This window comes from Numenius arquata, chromosome 3 (assembly GCF_964106895.1).
Source record: "Numenius arquata chromosome 3, bNumArq3.hap1.1, whole genome shotgun sequence".
Lineage (NCBI taxonomy): Eukaryota > Metazoa > Chordata > Aves > Charadriiformes > Scolopacidae > Numenius > Numenius arquata.
The window spans coordinates 35,067,070-35,092,984 of NC_133578.1; the positions used below are offsets into that span (position 1 = coordinate 35,067,070).

General features: G+C 37.3%; 2 protein-coding genes across 3 annotated transcripts in view; one reads left to right on the forward strand and one right to left on the reverse strand.

Moving 5' to 3' along the window:
• HIBCH (3-hydroxyisobutyryl-CoA hydrolase) overlaps window positions 1-22,260 on the forward strand; it is a 46,412-nt gene extending 24,152 nt beyond the window's left edge. For both annotated transcript variants that reach the window (XM_074145422.1, XM_074145421.1), the window contains 7 exons: window positions 3,197-3,342; window positions 4,239-4,325; window positions 6,310-6,368; window positions 7,687-7,768; window positions 13,403-13,522; window positions 14,495-14,528; window positions 19,586-22,260. In XM_074145422.1, coding sequence (XP_074001523.1) covers window positions 3,197-3,342; window positions 4,239-4,325; window positions 6,310-6,368; window positions 7,687-7,768; window positions 13,403-13,522; window positions 14,495-14,528; window positions 19,586-19,701 — 644 coding nt within the window. In that variant the 3' untranslated portion in view covers window positions 19,702-22,260. The remainder of the gene's footprint in view (window positions 1-3,196; window positions 3,343-4,238; window positions 4,326-6,309; window positions 6,369-7,686; window positions 7,769-13,402; window positions 13,523-14,494; window positions 14,529-19,585) is intronic.
• Window positions 22,261-25,387: 3,127 nt separating this feature from the next.
• On the reverse strand, window positions 25,388-25,651 carry C3H2orf88 (chromosome 3 C2orf88 homolog). Its single transcript, XM_074145423.1, has one exon. It carries the CDS (start codon window positions 25,649-25,651, stop codon window positions 25,388-25,390), a length of 264 nt encoding a protein of 87 aa, XP_074001524.1.
• Window positions 25,652-25,915: the final 264 nt, after the last annotated feature.

Below are 25,915 nucleotides of genomic sequence, written 5' to 3' on the forward strand. Positions count from 1 at the left end.
AAAATTATTCTAGTAATAAGGATTCCTTCTTTGCTTTCTGCTTCAAAGGTAAAGATATGAGTAGTCATATTAAAAAAAAAAAGATGTACTTTACATACATTTCTTGTGTTGACAAGGATTTATTTAAACAAATAGACTGTGAAAACATGTAAAGGAAAAGCTTAGAACTTGCTTAGGAAAGAAAGTAATTAAAACCCTTTTAGGATCAATTAGAAGTAAAACCACTGAAATCTGTTTGGATTTAAGGGCTTAGCTGTTTTGATCTCTGTGGTGTATGTTTCAAATGTCTAGCTGCCTAGATACTGTATTAATTGATTTTTTTCATATGTTCACTTATTTCAGTAGGCATTACACCTTTTCTGTGAAATGAAAACAAAGCCGCCATTCAGCTGCTACATTTTCACACAATTACTCTGCATTTATACACCGCTATAAATAAAAGGATATAGATAGATATGCAAATAGAAATAAAAGGCAGTTCTAGATTGTAGGGGTTTGAAACTGACGTAGGTAAGATAAAGCACTGGGAAGCAGCTTAGATGGAGGAGGGTGTGGAAACACCACTCGTGAGAAGAACAAAAGGTGAAAGTATATTTTAAAAGGTAAGCTTTAAAGTGATGTTATAATAATAGTGGACACTTTCTTGTATATCCCTCTAAGTTTTCAGCTTTCTGTAAGTCCTTTACTAATAAATCTCCAATCACCTCTGCAAGGTAAGGCAGGAATGTAGTAGTGCTACCTTTATCTTATGCTTGGCAACTGCAGGGTTTCACAGTTGGGATTACAGTGAAGTGTGTTGCATCTGTCTCAGAGCACAAACTGCAAGTCAGCATTACAGGCATAGGTTTTTAGCCTGGTCAGCCCAGCAGACATTCAGTTCTTCTCTTACCTAAGTAGGGATTTGAGAAATAATCCTTAAATGCTATCAAAAGGGAAAAAAAAATCAAGTATGTGCAATACATTAAGAGAAACCCAGTAGCAAGCAGAAACATACAGGAAGCATCACTGAGAGAATTAAGAGGAATATGTAGAACAGGGACAAGAGGAGTAAAATTGAAGAAGAAAGGAAGACAGGGATCTTGAAACAGATAGAGTAGAAGCTGTAGTGGACTATGTTTATGCAACCAAGTAAGTTTAAAGTGGATTAGTTACACCTTCGCTAATCTTGTTTGTAAATTCCTTAATAATTAAAGAAACCCTCATTTAGTTTAATTTGCCTCTAAAGCAACTTAAGCTAATAAAATTCACGGTTTATTTAGAACTAATTTCCCTTTGTATGGCCATGTGGAAGGGCCCTATAGATCCCAATAGGAAGATGGCTTTCCCTCTGGAAACTTAGTGGAGCATGGGGAGAATAGTACTTCAACATCAGTATTTTCATTACAGTAAAGAGGAACAGGTTGTTACTCCTGTAGTCCTGGTGGATGGGGAGGATAATGTGATTGACTTTTTGCTTTGGAGGGCATTTGTAAGAGAAGTTTCATTTCGAAATGAGGGGTTTTTTTGCAGTAGTAGGATATCCAAGAGGAGACAGATGAATGGAAACATAAGACTAAATGACAGTCTTGGCATCAACTTTATAGATATGATGGCTCAAATTGAGAAGGTAAAATGCAGAGTAGACTATTCAGAATGTGAGTACAGATGAAAAAGAAGGTAAGTGATGAATTTGGGTTAATACAGCTCAGGGCTTTTAAAGGGTGCCAAGAAGACATTTGACATTTTCAGAGAAGAGCTGTATTTCTCCGTAGCCCATGGGATGAGGAATAAATGAGCTAATGGCAACACACACATCAGTGGGAATGGGAATAGAATACCACTATAGTGATGCAGTAGATGCAGCAGAACTAGAGGAGAAGCTGAGAGATGAGTGAGAACATAAGGCAGTGATGAACTTCAAAGATTATTGAGAAAACAAAAACACTGAAGAGAAGCTGTCTGGAAGAAACCTCCCTTTGATTCCGTCCAAGGGGGAGAAATATTCAGGGACCACTAATTTCCCACATCTTAAAATCCTTGTAATGGGGTCTTTCTATAAAACATAGATTGGCTCTTTTGTGATTGAAAGCAATTACTTGTGAGTGAAAAATTACCACCTCTCAGAACCCCATTTAAACTCCCTATGTATATCTTAATTTTCCCAGTTAATATCTGTGCTTTTGCAAGTGTTTTCTGAGTTTTTTATTGCTCATTTGTATTCTTTTTCATTCATTTTCATGTTTCATTTATTCTCTCAAAGTGAAAAAACCACCACCACACCTTTAATTTCTCCAAAAGACTTTCAGTTTCATGAATGCACCATTAGTGATTATTTCGATGTAGTAACTGGACACTGCTTCTTTCCATTTTGATTTCTGAGATTGATGCAGCCACCCTTAAGTTTTCTTAAGTTTGTTAAAATTTACAAAAAGTGTTTGAATTTAGTTTGTAGGTGATAAATGTATAGAATAGAATAAGGTAGATACTGAGAAAGTGATGATTTTAAATATTTAAACTTTTATAAAAGTAGTTGTATATTTTTCAATTACAACTTTTAAAAGTCTTAAATTTTATTCACAGCTTTGAATTTTTAAAAATTACTCTGTAGATTTAAAAAAATATAACTGTAAGACAGTCATTAAACTAGAAAGCTTTATAATTTTTTTAAATTGCAGGTTAGTCATAATCCTGTCAAAGAGCCAAGCATTAGGTCAGCATCTTGTGCCTCTACCTTCAGGAATACCCTGGCAATACTGTTGATCTATTAATGAACTCTCAGCCCCAAAATTTGTTCAAACTTAGCTGTGTAAGAGGCACTTCTTCATTCTTTGGTATTTTTATCAAAAGTAATAAAGGATCTCACAGAAAGAGCAGCATCCAGTTTGAGTTTGCACAAACTATTTCACAGTTCTTGGTGGCACTTCTAGTTTTTGCTGAGGCATCTAAAAATGTCTCAAGTTGTTAGCAAATAGAACCAACACTATTGTCTGGTATATGCTTGTAAATTATGTGCCAGTGGAAATGATACAGTTTGGAAGGTGTTCAAGAGTTTGCTTTTAGGAAGGGTTTTGATGACAGAGAAATGTCAAACCAAGTCGAGGAGAAACGGGCAAGAGAGCCATGTCTAAGTCAGGGAGATGAAAGTGAGACAAGAAGAAATGACAAGTTCCTTTCCCTTAAAGTTTTTTTGTTTGTTTGTTTGTTTTGTTTATTACAGGCCTTTTTCCTGATGTAGGTGGAGGATATTTCTTGCCAAGACTATCAGGAAAGATTGGCTATTACCTTGCACTAACAGGATTTAGGCTGAAAGGAAGAGATGTACTAAAAGCTGGCATTGCTACACATTTTGTAGAATCCGAAAAGGTAAGCTGCTAATCAGTGCTAGCAAGGGTGCAGCCTACAACCATAATGAAAAGTTTCAGTTGTGCAGCACACCAATACACTTTTACCAACTTGAGTGTATGCAGAGGCGCAATTATATTAGCTGGCCATGCTGGCACTATGAACAGGGACCGTAAGGTACTCTCAAGCTGTCATTATAAAACTTGCCAGCTGGCAGCAGCTTTGCTTGGAACAGGGAGTAAATGTTGCTGTCTTCATGATTCTACTGAAGGGCATGATTTGCAGAGCATAATTGAAGTTGCTTGAAAGATTGTACAATTTAGACAACAGTGCCTGAAATTTGATATTATACACCTGCAAAGTTTTTAATCTAGGTAACACCCCATTAATGTGTTCTTTACCAGGTCTCCCTAAGAGATATCCTATTTGTTTCTTACAGCGGCTGTAAGAAAGCGTAAAAATTCATATATTTGAAAATTCAGTCATAATGTTCCAGTAAGTTGCATGGACATAAGTGAACGAGAAACAATTACTTCTTTTTGTTCTCTGTGTAAAGACCCTTGACTGTCATTGTGGAGCTGGTTAGATACTATTTTGAGTGTAGCATGGTTGCCAGGCTCCTGCTCTTTCCTCTTGGACTGTTGTAGGCTGCCTTTACCTGCTGCAGCTGTAGCACTGCATTGAGGGGCTGTTTGGGAAGCTAAGTTCTTTGCTGATCACTGCAGAGATAATTAAATCCAGATGGTTCTACAACGAAAGGTGACCTCTGACTTCTTGTTTTGCTTACTTGGTACCTCTTTAAGATCTACCTGAAAGTTTATATACATATATACTATGTAGTACTATTACCATAGCAGTAACAATCCAAACAGTACATTTTGTTTGACTTACTTTTCATTAAATCTCATTTTTAATAGCTACCTGCTTTAGAGAAAGACCTGATAGCACTGAAATCTCCTTCAACAGAAAATATTGCAGACTTATTGAACTCTTACCATGCAAAGGTAATCTGATGATTTACTGAAATCAAGCAGAATTGTTAAATATATGTAAAAACAAATTCTTTTTTATTCATGCTACTAATAATTTGTTTTATGGTTAAAAAATAATGGGTTTCCAAACTCCTTGCACTCTATAAAATACTAATTTGCAACACTAAGGCCTACAGCGGTCAAAATTAAAATGTCTGTCTTCACTTCTTATTCATTTTGGATAACCCTCAAATTCCTATTGTGGTCAGCTCGCTCTCTCTTTCTGTGTAAGTTTCCAGCCAGTAGCATGATCATGCAGAAAATACATTGCTGCTTAATTTTCTCCCCATTTTTCTTGGATTTCTAGCACGCTCTGCAGAAGGCAAAATAGATAGCCACTAGCAGACTGGGAGGTGTACCTCATGGCAACCTGGGGTGGTAGCCTGAAATTCAGGGATTCTGACAAGCACAAATGACAGAGGTAGAAGAACTACTGACCTAGTCCAGAGGCTGCAGAAGTTACAGGGCCAGTTACTAAATGCTGCGCTGCTCACTTGGAAGTGGATGTTATATTTCCATCCCAGAAACTTTCTTGACCTGAAGAAAGGTTTTGCAAGCTTGGTGCATTTGATGTAAATTTTAGCATTATTTTGATGCAGACTATCTGCAGTTCTGCAGACTTGAAGCCTGAATTTCAAGTCTCAAATTGTTCCTTTAATTTCTCAAATATATTATATGTTTGTAACCTTGAGGTAATTGAAAGATTGTGAGTAAGCACAGCAGTTATCAACAGGATAAGTATTAGCAGAGTGCAGATATGTTGAAGGGAAAGCATCTGAGATCTTAAAGCAACATTTTCAGGGGGAGAAAGGTGCTGTTTTCCCAGTGGACAAACCCATAGTTCTCTGTTGTGATTTTGGAGGTGAATGTAACCATCTTGATAATACATAATTAATATTTGTATTAGCCCCATGTAATAATGGCCATGAAAGTAAAAGGTTTTGGCTTTACAATCAGTTTATTCAGTGGCTATTTTAGCTGTTTTGGTGTGCATTGTGATTTTATTTCAAAAGAAAGGAAATTTCTGGAGTCAAATCGGGATTCAATGTATTCAGTCAATCTGAGTACTACTTCTCAGTTGTTTGGCTTTTGAGTTAGCAGTGTCTACGCCTGTTATTTCTGGTTTGGAATTACTAAGTTCATATATAAAGATTAATTAGAAAAATAAATGGGATAAGCCAATTTACATAGTAGTACTGATTATTTTGACAAAATAGAAAGCTATTAAGCAACAGTGATTATATGTTGCAGTATACTGCTTTACAAGATGGCATTGAATGGAAAAGGAAGCTGTGTATTTTTAGGTATCAGAGCTGAAATGACAGGGAACCTTTCTCAGCTGCAGCTGCTCTTACTGAAACATCTGCTTATGTCCTAAACCCCTTAATGCCGGCAGATCTGAAACATTTTACAGCCATTCCACATAAGGCCAACATATTTTTCACACTCTAGTTTTCTAAATAAAATTTTGTAAAATGACAGAGAGAAGATAGGGAAGAGAAATGCAAATTTGCTTTGTCATTTTTTAAAAAAACTACATATATATTTGCCTGTATATTAAGTATATTTAAGAAAACCAAACCTTTTTTTTTTTTTAAACATTCTCAGGTTTTTGAGTAGATGTATCTACACCGGCTTTTTAGTGTATTTGAGAGAAATATGTTGATAGATTAATCATGATTACTTGTGTACAAGATAACCACCCAGTCAAATATGCATACTTAGTAGCTCAGAGCAAGCACTGCATTATGAGGTGACATCTTTAGCATTCATAAGATAAAGTGACAAGTTCATTTATACACACTGCAAAATTATAATTCATTAAAAATGTCAGTGTCTTATGAATATTAATGTTCGTTTATGATACGATATTTCTGTAACACAAGTCATTGAGATTTTTCAGTACTGATAAGCTTTTCGGTCTAAAATAACCAATATGTATTTTTTTTTTAAATAGAGCAAAATTGATCAAGAAAAGGAGTTTGTACTTGATGAACACATGGAGAAGATTAACAGGTATTCAGCAATCTTTCTTCTTTTTTACTTTTTTGGATAGAGAAGATAAAGTTAAATCCAGTAACATATCAGTGTTGCACAGATAAGGTGATAGAAACGACATTCAAATTAGCCATTTAAACTTTTTTGTCTTTAGGGAGCTATATCTGAAGTCCATTAAATATTTCACTTGTCAGTATATTAAATACTGACATACTGAGCATATTTGCCTGGTTCATTTCATTATTCAGTTGGACAGGAAATGTTACATAGCACATTAATACTCCTTGGTATAAGGCCATTTCTATGATTCTTTGGAACTTCTGTGTATCAGAAGGGGAAGGAAAAATAAATGAGAGTGATAAGTGAGATCATGGACCTGTTGGAGTGGTTCCAGAGGAGGGCCACAAAGATCAACATGAGCCAGCAATGGTGTGCTGGCAGCTCAGGCGGCCAACCATAACCTGGGCTCCATCAAAAGAAGCGTGGCCAGCAGGTCGAGGGAGGTGATTCTGCCCCTCTACTCTGGTCTTGTGATCAGAGGGCTGGAGCACATCTCCTGTGAGGAAAGGCTGAGAGAGTTGGGGTTGTTCAGCCTGGAGAAGAGAAGGCTCCAGGGAGACCTCGTAGCAGCCTTCCAGTATCTGAAGGGGGCCTACAGGAGAGATTGGGGGGAACTGTTCATCAGGAAGTGCAGGGCTAGGACAAGGAGTAATGGCTTCAAACCGAAAGCGGGGAGATTTAGATTAGATTTCAGGAAGACGTTTTTCACTATGAGGATGGTGAGACACTGGAACAGGTTGCCCAGAGAAGCTGTGGATGCCCCATCCCTGGAAGTGTTCAACGCCAGGCTGGATGGGGCTTTGAGCAACCTGGTCTAGAGGGAGGTGTCCCTGCCCATGGCAGGAGGGTTGCAACTAAATGAACTTTAAGGTCTTTTTCAACTTAAACCATTCTATGTTTCTATAAGCAGCAGCTAAAACTCTTAAAGAAGGATGGCAGTAACTAAGTTTAGAGATGAAAGATGTTGATACCAAACCAATAGAATGGAGTTAAAGATTTGATGTGTTACAAAAACATAGGTAAGACTGATGATAGGAATTAAAGGTTCTGGATAAATGTCAGAGTTTGTAAGTGAGGTTTATTGAAATGCTAGAGATTTGCAAAGGAAGAGGAGATGCCTGTTAACTAAATTACTTAAACTGAACAACAGGGAATACATTTCTTGGAAAAGCCAAATCAGCTGGTCATGCTGTTTCTCATTTCTGTGCTACTAGCACTTCATAGGGAAGAAGTCTGAAGCAGTTCATTCATTTATTAACTAATTATTTTCTTTTAGTCTTTTTTCAGCAAATAGTATGGAAGAAATTGTTAAAAATTTAAAGCAAGATGGTTCTCCTTTTGCCAGTAAGCAGCTAGAGGTAATGTCTTCTATGTTATTTTTGTTAGAGATTTTAGTCTGATTCTGTATTTCCTTCTCATGTGTCAGACTTTAGTCACCTTATTAACATAACTATTATTACATAACACCAGTAGGACATTGGGATCCTCAGGTTCTCACATATAGTCCTGTGGGATTGCCAGTAGTTCTACTCAGACAAGAATATTCCAATACCATCATATGTTGCATAAAATTGCAGTCTAGTAAAAAAACCCACAAACTCCCTTTCCCTTTTCCCCTCCTCGCGATCAGGGGGTTGTTGGTGACAAAGATTCCTTTTGTAGGTTCTCATTTATTACCAAGGGTGAGAATAAAAGAGTGCCAGAACAATTTTCTTCCATTCCAGATACCTCATTTGGGTAAACAGCAAGCAATTTGTCATCACAAAGTATTTTTTGAACTTTTTAATGCATTTCTGAGTGTTAGATGTAATCACTACTCAAAAAAATGTACAGCAATTTTACACACTTAATACACACTTCAGCCTCAAAAGCAGGAGGCAACTTACTCATTTATAAGTAATGTGTGTATTTTCTCTTTTTCCTTTGAAGTATCTGTATTCAGGTGCCTTGTAGAAGTTTGTCTTGGAGCTATTCAAATATTAGTTGCAATTGGATAGAACAGAAGCACTTCTCCAACAAAAGCTTTGTTTTAACTTTGGTTGCAGATCACAGAAGAAATCCTGCTCTTGTAATAAAACATCCATCATCTTCAGACTTTCATTTGAGCAGACGGAATATTATTTTATAACATAATATCATTAACATTAGACATCCTGTCCCAGATAACACAGACACATTTTTGGTTTTAGTTTTTAATTGAAGATTTAACATTTTGTCACTGGAACTCTCAAACCGTTTTTGAGAAAAGAATTTTTAAAATTCTCTTTCTGTACACCTGTACACCTGGCTACATGTTATAGATGGCAGGGAAAGTAGTTATATTAAGGTCTGTTGAAACAGTTTGATAGCATGTTAACAGCAGTCACTTTTGGTGGCTTGTATTTCTTTATAGTAACAAGGCAGTATTTTATTTGTAGATTTTATAAAGTTTAATATAATTGTGCAGGCATATTATATTGATTAGTTTCAGTGGCAGTTGAAAGCAACCAAGTGTTACTTACATTTAGTTTTTCCTAAGTTAATTTCATACGATTTTATGGCACTTTAAAACATAATCATACCTAGCGGAACTTTTAAAAATAGGATATAAGCCTTTAAAGGGTGCGTTTTTCAAAATACAGTTTCTACTACAAAACATGCAAGGAGTACGGAAACACTTTGTTACTGAAATATGTTAACTAGACAGTTTGTTCTGCCACATTTGTTCTAGTTACCCAAACCTGGCTTGACTTGCTTCCTTCATCTGCAGCTGCGTAACTCAGATCTCCCCTATTTAAAACAAACAAAAAAAAAGTTCTGGTTCCTTGTTGTTTAGGGGGGTACATTTGTTTCATATTTGTAATTTAGAATTTAAAACTATGCCATCTACTTCAAATTATGATTTTATGTAACTTTTTTTTTTTAATTCCTGTACAAAAAAAAAGGATCTTTTGTTGCTTCTTCAGTTTTCTTATTTCATGTCTTTAATAGGACTTTATAGCAGCTTTTTTCTTTCATATGATTAGTAAATGACTGTTCATGGAGCTGACAGAAGTTCCTGAACAATTGTCTGATTTCTGTTCAAGAGATGAGACCATGTAATGTGAGTTGCTTCTGTCCACACAGAAATTTGTGGGAAAAACACACCACCAAAATTTTCTAGCAGGTTCAAGTCTTATTAGTGGGAACAAGTACATAAGGTTCAGACAAGTTTTTAACAGCACACCTTCTGTGCAAAGCAGTAGGATTAAGTAAACTCGTAGGATCAGATACTTGATTTCTTCTGTGAAAGATATGTAAAGCCAAAGAACGAAAATGCGTTGAGGGGAAGGGGGAGTTAAAAAGGGATTCAGGTATAAATCTCACTTTTTCCAGGAAATGCCAGTTGAACTGGAGGTTTTGTTTTACTAGGGAAGCAGAATTGTAATTAAACTTAATTATAGCTAGAGGAAGAATGGTAGCTTGCACCCTGGCAGTTGAGCAATTTATGACACCTACAGACAAAGCACTGGCCTGCTGTCACATTGCTCAGAGGAGCAGAGTTCAAAGAGCCCTGTGTTAGAGCAGGGAACACATAGCAAAATTATGACAGTCTGAGATTATCAGACATTATCCTTGATAGCACTTTGCTGACTTGTATGAAGCAAGTCATTTTCCTCACCAGTAGCGTCACAGTACCAAGAGTATGTCCCTACATGTTTCCTGTCACACTGTGAAATCAAGGTTTCACTTCAGTGTCCAGGTACAGGACAGCACATTCAAATGATAAATACAGAAACTAGAAAGATTCAGTAACAGCACTGTGTATGCTTATTTTCTTTGTTTCCCTGTATATTTATTATTATACATATTAGTAAGTTTACGGAATCAGTCGTAACTGAAAGTCTAATACAAATACCCTAATTTGGAGGCACATCTTGGATGTACAAACACCTTTTAGTGTTAATAAAATGGAACTACTAGTTCTGCTGTAATCCAAGTATGCTGTGAGTCGTGCTATCCTAGGTATCCTGTTCTGTTCAATCTGCAGTACTTCTGCTTTTTACTTTCAAAACATGCCTGCTTAACAGGCTTTCACATATCTGATACTAAAGTGGTTTGCATGAATAAGAGGAATGTAAAGTTGTTAAAATTCTGCTTGAAAATGACTTTATGATTTAAATCACATTTTGAATCCAGTTACAAATAGGTAGAAAGCTAGAGTACTAACACACCTTTTGAACTCATAGTAAAATATTTTTAAAGCCTTTTACTTTATAGCATTACCTTGTGTTCAGGATTTACATGAGCCAAAAATCTTTAATCTGAGTGACAGAAGTACCACTTCTAATTGGATGAAGTAAGCATGTGGGGTCAAAACCTGAAAAGCATGCGATGTTTGACTTGGCTTTCACACGATGCTTTCTTACAGCTTTTTTTGGCAGGACAGTACACCTTCTGAGCACTAATACTCCATGATTTACTAGCCTTCATTGTTACTGAATGAATTCCAGTGTATTGCGAAGGATACTGCAGAGGCTAAGAATTAGAAGACACCTTGTCCAGACCTACTGGTCAGGCTGGGATGCAGAAACTCCTTGTTAACAGACCAGTAAGAGAGTGATATATCTGTCCTTACGCAGCTTTTCTGTGATGCTTTAGCTAGATGCTCATATTTTGCCAAAGCTCATCCAGAACCATTGTTTTCTGCAGACGAACAAATGCTTTGGTATCTCAGAAAGTAAGAGATGGGTGTCTTCATCTATTGCAAGGGAATTCATACACCAGACCTCCGGGAAGGTTTTTTTTCATTTGTTTGTTTCAGCTTAAAGAAAGCCTCCCGCAAGGACCCTAAGCGGCTCAGGTCAGAAACTTTATGGGCCTTGGAGACAAGAGGCAGCCACTATTCCAGCTGTTCCTCTTGTAAGGGACTCCACTGAGTCAGTAGCACTGAATTCACTCACCTTCCGATGGTATCTTATTGGAATTTGGGTCTATTGCAAATTCAGCTTGTAGCTTTCAGGATCATTATGCTGAAATCAAGATGGTCTCAAAGATACTGGAATAGATGTCAAATACTTCTATGCAGACTTCTTTGCATTTTAGTGCTCCCCGCTTCAGCCTATCCTCTCTCTTTTTCAGGCTTGTTCCCTAGCACCGATCCCCTCCTCCACTTTGTACAGAGAATTTATTTATAGATACCCCTATGACTCATTTTTCTGCAATTACACCTACCCATTTTCTTTCCTTGTTCCTCTTCCTTCAGCTTCATTTATGGCAGTCCCTCCTCCACCTTCAGCCTCATTGATATGCCATGCTAAGGCAGCTGCTGATTGCACTAGACTAGTTAAGTGCTGTTTTCAGTTCTTCCCCATTTCAGTGCTTTCTTTCACCAGAAAGAACTTGCCGTTACCCTTTCACCTAGGGAATCATCTGGTTTAACCTGGTCTGAGCAAATACTTTCTGATCTAGATGACAAAATGTAAAACTCAAAGGAGAAAAGGTCCAGTACAAAGGTAAAGCCAGCAAGAGCACATTATGGGAAATAAGGGGTCCAGTTAAGAATTGCTATCCATCCGAGACCTAGATAGTGATGTAATTAGAGGTATAGCTGGTTTCTTTATCTGCTGAAAGGTAGCTTGGTGTTAGAGAGGAACTCGGGAAATGCTGACAGTTTGAGCCAGCATTAGTTCTTTCTAAACCAGATTCTCTCTCAAGCGAGCGGTCAACATGCGAATAATAGAATGACAGAACCAGTGCTTTTAAGGTACAATTGCACAGCCTCCTGCTTCTATAGCAATTGCATGTTTTCCAGCTTAACTAGGCAAAATGGGTCACTGCTGTATCAGCTGGTGTCTGGAGAGGGATGAAGCGTAATTGGGAGCCAGAAAAAATGTTAATGTTTATGACTGGAAACCTGCCATTTCAGTCTGTGAGTAAGGAGTCTAATGTCTGCAATGAAAATAATGTAAAGAGGCAAATCTTACCATCTGCTGCTTTTCAGTAGTGGTAAAAGTGTCCTAATTAACAGGAAATATCTATTGTAGTGTGAATAATACAGAGCTTTTAGTTAGGTTTACAGGGGAAGAAGAGTCTTGTTTACAGTAAGCAAACAAAGATCAACAACAATAAGATTTAACTCCTTTCCCCCACAACCCTGAAAGCTTTAAAGCTCAGTTCTGTTTTCTTAACTAGGTTTTTGTCTTTCTCCCCACCTCCCCCTACTGTTTACTGGCATGCTGTTAATTGAAGGATAATCATGAGAGCCAGATTTACAGCATTTGTTTGTGTGCCTTAAACAGATCCTGTTTGTTGCATAATATTTATAGCCTGTAGCTCTGTCAAAAGAAGGCAAGACCTCCAGGCTTCCCATCAGCAGAGCAATGTAGGGCTAAATTACTGCAGTATCTGTTGATCCCAGACAAGAAGCCTGGACAAATACACCTTTATGTTTGATTTCTTTTAGTACTTTTTTCCTTCCACAATTTTCTTCTTAGTATATAGTCTAGCTTTTGCAGATGATCACAAAGCAACTACTTAAATTTTGTGGCTAATCTCACTATTATTACCTCACTACTCTGATGTACCAAATAAAATGTAAATGCTGCACAATATTAATATCAGCTACAATATCAGTAACATCTAAGAGCAATTCAGACTATATATTTAAAAAGGGATTATAATTGCTTGTAAGACTCGCCTTCACTTCTCAAAAGAATCTCTTTGGAAATGGCTTTCAAGCTGCGTTAGATTCTCTGGCTTGTGGTAATTTGATAATAAGTGATGTGACCTAGGCTTTCCACACGTGATGGCATACTTCCCAGAGATCTTGCTTTTGTGCAAGTAAGCTTATGCAAGTAAGTTCATTTAGTATGACAGCATGGTGGGAGGGAGCAGAAGGAATAGGTATCACAGAAGTGAGCTAAGGGAGAAGAGTGCCATCATTTACTCTAAAGTTTGAAATGCAAAAGAGACAGACTTACAAATGTGTCTAAATTGAAGAGAGTAACAACAATTGTTAATGTCTTCCTCAGACTATTAATAAGATGTCACCTACATCCTTAAAGATGACTCTCAGACAGCTCAGAGAGGGAGCTTCCATGAGCTTACAAGACGTACTCACAATGGAATACAGACTGAGCCAAGCGTGCATGGTAAGCAAGCAGCCTTTTTGTCTCTTTCCAGCCATGGAGGGGTAGCAAGTCTGTCAGCCACTTAAGTTTTATATAGATTACATCAAGGGCTCAAAATTTATAGGTCTGGGGTTTTTTTTCCCCCCTAGTATCTTCTTTGTGTTTGTTAGGCTGTCACTTTTTTTTTTTCCAGCTACACGTATTTATATGCAACTCTAAAGAAGACTACATTAATGATGGTCAGATGGGAATGATAGAGGACTTCTGTCAGGAAAAACATGATAATGTTGCAATATAGAAAGTTTTGTATTTGGACCATAATTTTAAAACTCTGGTCTTCTTGAACAGATTTCCTGTTTAAATTACTTAGCTTTCAATGCCTCAGTTCCCATCAACAGGATGGGAATAATATATCACTGTCTTTCAGGAGCGCTGTAATAAACTTAAAGAAAACAAGAGATTTTAGTACTATTTGTAGTAAGGGCTGAGTACTTGGAGAACATGAGGAAGCAATCCTTTCAGTAGAACAGAGTTGCTAACTGAATTATCTAAACAAATTCCTCAAAGCTTCCCCATGGCACCCTTATTAGTTTTTTCACATTTTAAAAGAAGATTCTTATGTATCCAATTAAATGATTTGTGATAATTAAAAAAAGAGTGAAAATGTATTTAATTCTGATATGTTGTAGTGCCTGACAGTATCTTTGCCATATCTTTCCTGGAACTAGTATTGTTGCTCCATTGCTAGCGAGGTAGTTGGAAGTTGGCTGATCAACTACAGTTCAACAGACTGATTTTTAGAGTTGTGGCTGCATTCAAGCAAGAGGATATAGAGCTCTTTACTTATTAAAGAGAAAGTAGGACTAGATGAGGACAATACAAGTGGGATTTAACAGAATCTTGAGAATTTACATTTCAAGCAGAAGTGGAATAGGGAAAGATGGGATAAATAGAATCCATCATGTTACAGCTTGGGTTTTTTTTGTCTTTCAGAGAGGCCACGACTTCTATGAAGGGGTTCGAGCAGGTAAGCATGCACACCAGAAATACTTCTCAAACTTAGTAATATGCAAACGCACTGTTGTATTGCTTCTCTGGAGGTTAAGGAAAGTACATGCAGCAAAAGCCCAGAGAAGCTTCCCAGCTTGCTACAGGGTTTGCTTATTGGACTCTTATATTCCCAAAATTTATTATTTGTTCCAAAGTGTAAAAGCCATGTTGTTTCCTTTGTGTAGTCTCAGTTACCTAATGTTATTTATCCACCTGGTAGCACAGCACCATGAAAAGGTTTCACCAGTTCATTGGGAAAGTTCAAAATATATTTAATGCAGATACTAGTGAGTAGCTACGCGTATCATTTGTGTGCCCAGACTTAGTGTTGCCTCATAGCTGGTTCAGCCAGCTGAAACATGGTTTAAAACTCAAAGTCAAGACCAACTATTTGCATAGAAAACTGTTAGAACAGACAGTACTTTCACCCATGTCCAAAATATCTCTATATGGAGGTGTCTTACTATCAAAAAACTATATATGTAAACTTAACGTTAAATAATTCAGCATTTTAAGGCGTTGGTCAAAATAGGCAGTGGTAAAAGTGGAGCAGCAGCTCAGCAAGTTCATCTAGGGGACAGACTTAGATTCTGTCCTTGATTCTACTGCTGATTCACTATGCAGTTTGTCAAACCCAATGTCACATCTGTTAGAAACTGCAGTAATTATTTATGTACTATTCAGCACAAGATGAAACAAAGCAGAGCCATTTCCTTTTCCGAGGAGCTTACAATACAAAACATTTGTATGAATAACACTTTGGGGTTGAGGGAACCTGTCTTGTAATTCACACATTTACATACTTGAGTATATTATATATCATCACCTCCTCCTCATTTTTTTTTTATATCTGTCTTTATAAAGTAGTCTAAAATCCACTTGAGTAGTGGATATTTGTTTGAGCATTCACTATTAGTAATAATGTATTAAAGATAGCCTGGGGTGAGAAATGCAAAGTTTGTTTATACAGCATGGAAAAAGTTTCTGATTTTAATTCATTAATCTTTAGCACGTATTAGGAGACTCGTTTGAAGAGTTTACCACACATGTTGAGACGTACCTGGTTTTCAATGTGTAATGGGGACAAAGGTATCTGTTCAGCAGTTTATATGGTGATTTAGGAATCATATCCTAGGAATATACTTATTAAGATATCTTTGAAGATGAACAACAAACCAAATTCTCACTCGTAATGCACAAGATCATTAAACCATCTGGGGATGCAGTAAAACACAAAAGCAAATCATTTGTCAGTATGGCCAGTAAATTGTACAAACTGCTTGTAAAGAAAAAAGCTGCAAGAACAGCAGTTGGGAACCTTCTCTTTTACACAAGATAACATAGCAAAGGCTTAACTACATCAGGGGAAGAAAAAAAAAACCCCACCACCAGAGATCCAGCTGCACTGAGGGGATTGCTAAGAATACTAATTTGTCCTTGAAGCACTTTTGCACTCTGCTTACTGCATATATCTTGTTCTCAGATTTGCCTTCTTAAAATTGTTTTTCTTGTTTAAGAGTGGCGCAGAATCTGACTCAAAATCATTTCTAGTTGGGTCTAACCTCATAAAAATCATTATCCTACAATGTGCTGAGCATCCTTTTTACTAGGAAGTAAGATTATTAAGTACTTCACTGGGTCAACCATAGTGAATAAAAATGAAAATGATAAAAATGCTAAGTATTAGTTTTTTCTTTATTAAAACATTACATTCCAAGCATTTAAGAGCCAGCTGTTGACCCCATCTACCACAAGAGGATCTACCACAAAGTAAAGTTAAGATAGAATAATCAGATTTTAGTTTTTGAAGATTGTTTTTCAGCAGCAATGGCCATTGGTCAGGTTTTAATAACAGCTTTTATCGTAATTTTAATAGGCATTCTAGGGAAGTAGTTTTTTTAAAAGCTTTTTAAACCTGCTTTGACCTGAGGTCAAAATTTCATTTTTCTTTTAGCCAGACTGAAAATCTGTTTGCAGTCTTGCCCATTTATGATTCTTGTGATTTGATGTACTAAATAAAAGCCAAAACCCTTAAGGCATAAAATACACAGATCATATTTCATCATATTCCATCAACTTTTTCCCATATAATGGTAAGTGTGGTCTTTGAACACTTCAGATACTCATTTTTCACTTCGATTTATAGAGTAATACATAAACTAAGAAATGCAAAGCGTTGGGTAATTTCCCAAGGACTTTGCTTTTTAATTCTTATTGCATAAGAAGAGTGGTCATTTTTGGAGTCTGTGCTCAAACACATCCAGGTAAACTACAATCTCAGCAGCCTGAGGGGACAAAAATCTGTTAAATTCAGCTCCTAACTATTTGTGCAGGAATGTACACTTGAAATGGAATTGTAAAGGCCTTCCACGTATTGCTGATCCTGCAAAGATGTTATTTCTGTATGGCTTCTGCCCTCTCTCCTGCAGTGCTGGCAGCTGTGAGCCTTACGCTGGGCACACAACCCCCAGCAGTCAGTGAAGATAAGAGAGATTTCATTGCAACCAACAGAATTTTAGGTGCTTAGAAATACCGGTGTTTTGACTGCACTAAATGAAACTAAGCAATAGAACACTAACTGAAGTCTGGTAAAGTCACTGCTACTGAACAGAGGAGTTTAGAATTATTTTTTTTATTTTTAAAAAGGTAAAAGACCACAAGAACAAACCCGTAACACAATGTCTATGTTTGGTTACTTTTATTGTAATGAACTCCCTTAGCTTACCTTAGAAGTCTTCAGAATTTTTGTTCCTTTCTTGTAGTGATTGATATCTCAAGCTAGAGAAATACAAAATATACAGAAGTTAATGCAGAAAGGGAATATATTCACGATACAATTAGAAAAAAAAAGTTTTAACTCATACAAGATTGAAGATTTAATTAGAGAGACCATTATGATCATTCAGTTTATCCACCAGAGTAAAACTGGCCACAGACCCAAACAGAAAGATTAACTTGATTACACATTAGTGCCATAGAGTGGAGAATTATCAGCATTTACTGTGGTATTTCAGAGTTGAAAGTGTAGCATTTACACATGGACTCCTCCCTCCCCCCAATTTAAAGCACCTCTAGTCAGTGTTGTCTTTTGTGGATAACAGTTAAGATTATTTTAGCCAGACTCCAAACTTAACTGAAGTTGAAGAAAATCATTAGACAAGTACTGCTCCGATGGAATAAATGCAGTTGATTTGGGACAATTATGTATTTTCATCCAAACCAATCAATGGCTTCACATCATAATATTTAAAATTAACTTGTAGGAGCATAACTTTTAAGTAAGTTTCCCAGTTGAATTGCCTAGTAAAATCACTCTCTTAAGCACGTGTCTTTTAAATAATTGCCCACATGGATTCTACTCTCTGTAGAATTACAGCTTCTATCTATGTAATGGGATTCTTTTCAAAATCAGTGTTTATTTCTATCCGAGGAGTCCTTAGCCTTGTATTTGTAGGTAAATGGGCACAGGGCTCCAATTCTCCTTGGAGACACAAGCTGAAGAGCTGTGATGCCTATATGTCTTCAGCCACAGAAATATTAATTAGAGCAGTTGTCATTTGAACAACATTTATTTTCCAGGCATTTCCCAGTGCTGGTTATAGAGGGAAAAATTAAAAAGAAGATTTCAAGTCACATTTTTTACCACAAACTGCCATAACACCTGTCTTCTAACAGCACACAATCTTTAGGGGGGCATTCTTTCCACGAAACTTGAAATCCAACCCCTTTGCACATTTCTCATCCCAGATAGTTCTAGTTTAGTCACCAAGAATGAAATCTGTTTAGAAAGACATGACAACTTACCTTAGCTACTAGTCTTTGAAATATCTAGTCTCTGTGAGTGCCTTTCACCCATGTGCCTTTAGAACCATCCTACTCTGAAGTCTTCATCAAAAAGAATGAACAAACTCTATTCTCAGCAGAGGAACCTGGGAGATGTTTGCTCGCCCTCCTCTGTATGCTGTGGGCTGTGTTGGTCAGGAGGTCTCCCAGGACACAGGTGCATCTCAAATCAGGTGCTGATATCACGCATCTGAAGGGGATGTGTATTGAGGAGGGATGTTGTGTGGTCAGTGGATCCTAGAGGGCCACAGTTGCTATAGCTGTTCTTTTTTAAATCATAAAAATTTCACATTCTGAATAGCACCTTTGTGGGTTTTCTTGGAACCACAAAGGTACTTGGAAGGCCACTCTGGAATTCCATTCATATTGCTCATTTTTACACACAAATAAACTCTCTCTTGTCTTACCACTTTTTGCTTGTGCAGCTGTTCTTGCTGACATGCTATCAGCATTTCTGTAACATAAGGAACGCTTTTTGAGAATTGGTATTTTCTTGTTACACTTTTAACATGCAATTCATTCACTGATGATTTTATCTTCAGTGATGTGTGTTTCCCAGGCTACAGCGTAAAGTATACATAATAAGACTATACAAATCTTCACACTTAAATCTACATAGGTCTGCAGTATCTGTCAGTTTTTACAAATAAACATTCTTGATTTTCACACAAAGATACTCTGCTTTACTCTTTTCTCATTAGTTATTTTATTATTAGTTCATATGATGTGCTTAAATTAGCTTTGGGCATTTAACACCTACTTTGAGTCGTTTCCTATACTCTACCAAGAGTCAGATTTTGCACAGAGATGTGAAAGCCCTTGCCCAAAAGAAGCATTATGCATACTGTTCCCAGCTTTCATGTGAAAAAGCAGAAGACAGGCAAGAGCAATAGGTCTAAGAGAAAGCACTAATTTCAGGTCTATTCCTTCAAAGCTTGGGATACTTCTGAAGTGATCCACTGTGCCTTGTATCACCAGGCAGCTCCCAGATAGGTCTTCAGACAGGTCACAACTAAGTAATTTTTATTACAGTAGAAATAGCTATGTTACAACAACCGTGTCTCCTTCAGAGCGTATTGATTCTTCTCCCCCATGCATTCACTGTTTATGTCTGTCTTGATGCAATCTGAAGTCATCTTAATTAGAGAAAGCTTACAAGTAACTTTTGTGTTTTTATACTCCACCTGACAGTGCTGATTGACAAAGACCAATCCCCCAGATGGAAGCCAGCTGCTTTAGAAGAAGTCAGCGATGAGTTTGTGAATGATTGTTTTAAGCCACTGGGAAACAACGATCTCAAGTTGTAAAGATCAAGCCTATTGACATCTTATACATCTGTTTAATTCTCTGCTATAAAAGTTAATAGTACTATAATGAAGTTTGACAAGACTCCTTAGCTAGCCTGAGCTTTGTAAGTCTATTTTTTTTGCATTTGGGAACATTCTCTTTTATTATGCTGCTGTAATGCTGGTTAATAAGGGGAAAAATTACTTCAAGGCAAATTGTTATTTTTACTGCTTTACACAACGATTAACATTTAATTTTTTTAGCATCAGCTCTTGGTTTAGGAGGAACCTTTGGGGGAGACAGCATAGTTAAGGGATGACCTAATAAGCAAGAAGTCAGGAGACCTTTGTCTGTCACTGATCTGTTAAATTGGGATTATGCCTCAGATTCTTTTTTAAACAATGAAAATAAAATATACTTAAAGCTTTAAAACAGTCGGAACTACAAAGGAAAATGCAAGACATGCTGAATCCATGGTGTTAAGTAGTCTTTTAAATAAAAGGTCAGACTGACGCATTATTAGTCTGAGAGCAAGAAATTGTTTTACTGATTTAACAGTTGGTCAGTATTCAGTCTTGCTACGTGATGTAGACATTGTTTCAGATGTCAACATATTGCCAGAGCCTAGAGCACACTTCTGTTTGCTTGTAAACCCAGTTTTTCATGATTTCAAAAATTGCGAGTTTTTCCTGATCTTACAGTGGTGAAGACATAACTGTCTCAGACCTTCCTCTGAACACTGAACAGCACATTTCCTGGTGATGTTAGTGATTGTCTAATGATTTTAGTGGCAGAGCTCAGCCTGGCCCTCAAACTACCGGTGGCTGGAGCTTTATCTACACAAACAGGCCTGGGTTCCCGTTTCCTTGTGGTGATGAATATCCCATCTGTTGGGTGGCAAATCCATGAAAAGTAGGGGGAACACAGCAATACATACCGAAGATAATGAATAGGGGAAAACGTGAAATATCTGCTGCTACATGGATTGTAAACTTTTATAACACAACATATCCTAAAAAGTGTATTTGTTGGGATCAAAATTTAAATGTGCATCAAAAAACCCTCGTCATATATGCATTAAAGGTTGCTGGGTTCTGATACTAGGAATACTTGCCAGAGCCCCTTGATAAAAGTATAATCTTTTGGGGGGTCTGGGGTGTAAAATTAATTTTTCTATTGTGTATGCAACACATAGCTACTAATCTCTCTTCAGCATTATGACTGCATGCTTTTTTTATGGTTAATCAAATCATCTATCAGTATCTCTTCCTACTTGTTTCTATGGTTATAGGCACGTCACAAATACAAATTTTGGGTTCTCTGAAGATGAACCACTGAGACTAAAGGAAGAAAACTTTTGTTCAGATAACGTAGTCAGTAATCAGCACTGGGGAATCAAAAAGTCAGAGCTACAGCAGAACCATTACGGAGTTTCCGACATTGGGCAGTTTTTATTACCAACAGTAATGGTCTACACTGGCTTAAGGCTCCTTTCTTCCTAGAAGCTGTTGCCTGGAAACAAAATCCAGGAAATACAGGCATCAAGGTGAACTACTAGAGTGACTTTCAAAGAATTAGAGGTGAGGAAAATGGAGAGCAAAATCAAGAAATACAGCACCTTGCTTTGTCACTAGAATCTTTAAGATAAAATTGTTAAAATTTAAGCTGCCGGTTAATGGTACCATGTACATATTTGTCATGAGACAGTCAAAAGCAGCTGAGAGATTTCATTAGTATCTCGAGGGTAACTTCTGAAAATGACTTGAATTTCTACCTCATGCTGGTTCTGTAAGGAATGTAAACCTCCCCCCTTATTTTTACAAATTTTTATATGTTTTAGATGTTTAAACAATGGCTATTTTTAATTTATTTTTAAAAATTGGTTCGTTCCATTGTTTTTGTACAAAAGGAGCAATCTTCAGGAACTATATTTAATGAAAAACAAAGTAATCCCCAGGGAGTAGGGATCATGCCTTCTCATCTGAAAAGGCCTTAAAACATTTTAGCAAGAGTATACTTCTGAATCAATAAACTTTGACTTGCATGTTTTTACTTGCTTCCAAAATTTATGTGAATGGGAATTATCCCAAACTCGTGGTAACAAGACCCTGTCCAATCTGTGCATTTTATCAAGTAAAGAGTCTTACAAGCAGATGGTAAGTTTAATTTTATTTGGTCCACAAGAAAGTATATTCCACAAAAATATTGTAAAAATATATTGTAATGTGTTTTATTTGGGAATACTGATGTGTCTTACTACAGAAACGTCACTTTTACAAAGTTGTGCTGCAGTTAATGTGTTTTGAACCATTATTAGAATATCAAGTCAGTCATGTAGTACCCACTCAGACTATACTTATGTTTCCTGGAGAAAATACAAAGCAAATGCATTTTTAACTCCTAAATAGAAGTAAATGGTTTTGCAGAGTATGCCAGTCCCATACTGGAGTGCCTTTATTACACAAAATCAATTCTGAGATCAGTGGCAACTTAGCTGGAAAGCCACTATAAGTGGCTTTATAAGACTATAGCACAGTTTAGAGTAATCTAATGATAAATAAACATGTAATTTTATTTAGGAAAAGAAGTCTTTATTTTTATTATGCATTGTGCCCATTAAAAATACAGCAGAACTCTGGAATGAGATCTCCTTTGATCTCTCACCAGGTTGTAGTATTGAACAGTTTCTTCCTTTTTTTTTTTTTTTTTTGTTAAGGGTAAGTGCATTATTTATTAAGGACAGCCTCTTGTAAAAGAGATTACTTTCCTGGTGAGAAGTTGTCTCCCTGTCATTTGCAAGCTTGTATGCTTTCCATTTGCTGCCTGCTTTCCCTGAAGTGCCAATGTCATAGAAAGCATCGTAAACCAGCTGGAATTGCACTTCAGGCCATATTGAAGCTGCCGTAATCTTCAGGCATTAATAAGGGAAGACAAGCTTTGTGGTGGCAGGTAAGTGACTGTTTGGACATAACAAGCAGCAGGTGATTCAGTCGCTACTGCATTGTGGGTGGCTCTCTGAGCGAGCAGCTCAGCCCTCCCACACAGCAAGTACCCCGAAGGGAAGCTCACTGTGATGCACATTTAATTATACCTGGGTAACTTTCTCCTTTGGGGGAATTTTGAGAGTTTATCAGTATGCTATGGCTTAACTTGAGGCTATTTAACGTTATTTTATAATTCTGCGTGCTGTTGGACCGTGTGGTGGCAGGCTGCCAATGGAGAAGCTGCTTTCAAAAGTGCATGTGACACTCTGACTCCAGAGGAGTGCCGGGTGCTGAGGCGACATCCAAAGAAAGGATTTAAGACATTGCGACAGCGAGCACTGCAGCACCCAACTCCCCGTGGCAGCCACCAAGGTACAAGGGTCAACACAGATACACCTTAACGTACTCTTAAAGCGAGTGCGGCTTTCTATCTGCTATTCACCTATCTGGCAAATAACTTCTATAGAGTTTGGGCTCCTCCCCTCCCTTTTATTTATTTATTTTATTATGGTCTTTGGGACCATAATAACATTCTTGAGCCAAGACTAATGCTACAGAAAGGACGTCCTTTGGTGGTTTTTTTTTTGTAATAAAACTCTATTTTAGCTATAATAAGAGTAGGAATCTTTTTTTAATACTGTGGTTAAGCAATGTCTTAATTAATAAGTACTGATCTGATCAGTGTTTTGCCTTTGCCTTTTAATTCACCCTAGTATACGGCATGGAGTTTTCTTAGATGGAGCAAAGGTAGGGTATGAATTGATGTTTTACACACTTCAGAGCTTCAAGGAACATCACTTTTAACAGTGGAATTTAAATGGTCCAGAATACTTTAGTTCCACTTTGCGTATGGCTTCAAAGAAAACTACATTGCTTCAAAGTAGATGACATCACAACAGAAGAAGATTTTTTTTCCCCTTTTTCAGCAAAAGCCTGAGAACAGTCTTACTAGCAGGGTCTGATCAGTGTGAATTAATGAAAGTCTTGTTCTTTGTTACAAAGAACTATTTTTTGCTATTTACCCTTGATACAACCACTTCTCCAATACAGGGGAATTTTAAATAACTAAGTTTGTGTCACAAAGTTTGCAAACTAGCTCAATTCATAGACTGTCTTACGTTTGAGAATAAGCTAAAAATAACGATTTGCATGGTCCTCTTTCTGCTTGCTTACCGTGGCTTGAAAATCATGCTTTGGATCAGTTACTGTGTTCACCTTTTAAAAATAGTAACAGTTTTTGCCAGTATGGAAAGCATTTTGCTATAAAATGAAAACATAAAATGGAAAGCACTTTGATTTAGGAAAAGAATACACATCTTTTAAACTGGCTGTAACAAAACTGAACAAACAGGTGCTAAAACACCAAGCTTCTACAAGGCATCCACTTTGTATAAAATGTCAGGAAAATTTTAGCTTTAAGATGACTCTTAAGTAATTACTCCCTGGTTTTTTTTTTATATCTCAAATGCTAGTTATGAGCACAGCAGGTCAGACTGCAAGTCCTGGAGAAGCAGGGTGCAGTGTGTGGATGGCAGCTCAATGAAATCGGTAAGGAACATAGCCCTTTAGCTTTGGGCCTAAGGCTTATTCGCTAATTCAGTGCAGTGCTCAGGCTGTAGGTTTCCGCAGCTCAGCTTTGCATCGCCGCACACAGTTTTACCAACGAGTAAGTGGTGAGCCTACAGAACCTCAGGAAGGCGTACTGTCCCAAGGGTGTAACTTCAGAGTGAAATTTTCATGTAATGCAGCCATAGTTCCCATGAAATACATAGTCCTGAAAGATTGCTACGCCTTTGAAGGTTCATTTCAGCAGTTAGCATCAGTAGTTTTTGCACACCTATCTGGGTTTAAGTAAAAAACAAACCAAAACCAAACCTCCAAAAGCCAGCACCCTGACACCAAAGCAAAAACCCAAACCACAACAAAAAACCAAACAGCTTTGGCTGAACACAGTGATCAGATGTAATTAAACTTTCTAAGTGCAGGATTTTAGAGAATAGCCTTCACGCGTTTACAGAATCCAGAGCATCTGTTAATTATAATGCACTGTTTACCAATATTGTAATGTTTCTCACTGGTTCGCTTCAGACTGGAAGTTGAGTAGTATCATAACCCATACGGTTCCCTGAATACTACTTGGTTTTATAAAATGCTTCCTATCGCCTTCATTATTTTGTGGCTTACAGATCTAGGCAGGTCAAAGAATCAAAGTAAAATTTATGACAGCAGTTACCTTTCCTACATGTAGACCTTGGTTTCACTTTAGCAAAACGCAGACAAATTTACCAAGCATAGAGAGTTCTCTTTTCACCTACAAACAGGCCACTGATTTTTTACTCCATACATAAAAATAATCCACACTTTGTCCTTTAAGCATCTTTGGGTCCTCTGTGGCAGTGCTTGTATGGTTGCAAGGCAGCCACATTCTTGTCTTTTTTTTAACACTGATTTCTGATCACATTCAACACATACAAGGACAGAATATACTCAACATACGGCTGATAACAAATGACGCTTGATTAATAGATTCTACTGTGATCCAATTAGATCTTAGCAATACAGATTTAAAGGCAAAATTTTTCAGCCTCTCCTTGCAAACACACTCGTATAGCGGCATTATGCTGGAATCACAGCTGATTTTACTTTATTTGCACTAGTACCAATTACAAAGTGCTTAACAGACAGGACACCCGTTGCGAAGACAGTCCTTGCCAGTCAGGGCTCAGGGCACGTCACTTTCGATGTAAGGGATGTCGCTATATTTGCTTTCAGTCACTGCCCACTGTTTCACTGCCTGATCAACGATCTCACGGGAGAGACGGTGTGCATAGTCTAGCACTATCGTGCTTGATGGACCTTTCTCATCCACCTTCACCGCTATCAGCGATGATTTCTCCCCAGTGCATCCTTCATTACCTTCCCTGATCCGTTCATCCTGGATAGCATTTGAACCTGGAAAGGCATCCTTGGATTTGATGCATCCCATGGTACATTTGAAAACGCAGCTGCAAAATTCAGTTCAACAGCATGTTTTGATAACCTGGAAATGGTTTTCTTGTTCGATGCACAGTGTTGCTGCTTCTTGCCAGTGGTTCCAGTTATTTTCAAAGAAGAGAATGTCCCCTTTTGTGCTTCTTTACTTCTGAAGAAATCTGTCAAAACAGTGTTTCATATAAATGCAGTAGTTTGCCATTCTCAGTGAGCTCAAAATCAAGCTAAATTCACCGCAGACGCTTGTAGAAGCAACTTC

Bases quoted from the DNA above. Each gene is read 5' to 3' on its own strand.
- C3H2orf88 (XM_074145423.1), bottom strand. From the start codon at position 25,651: ATGGGATGCATCAAATCCAAGGATGCCTTTCCAGGTTCAAATGCTATC.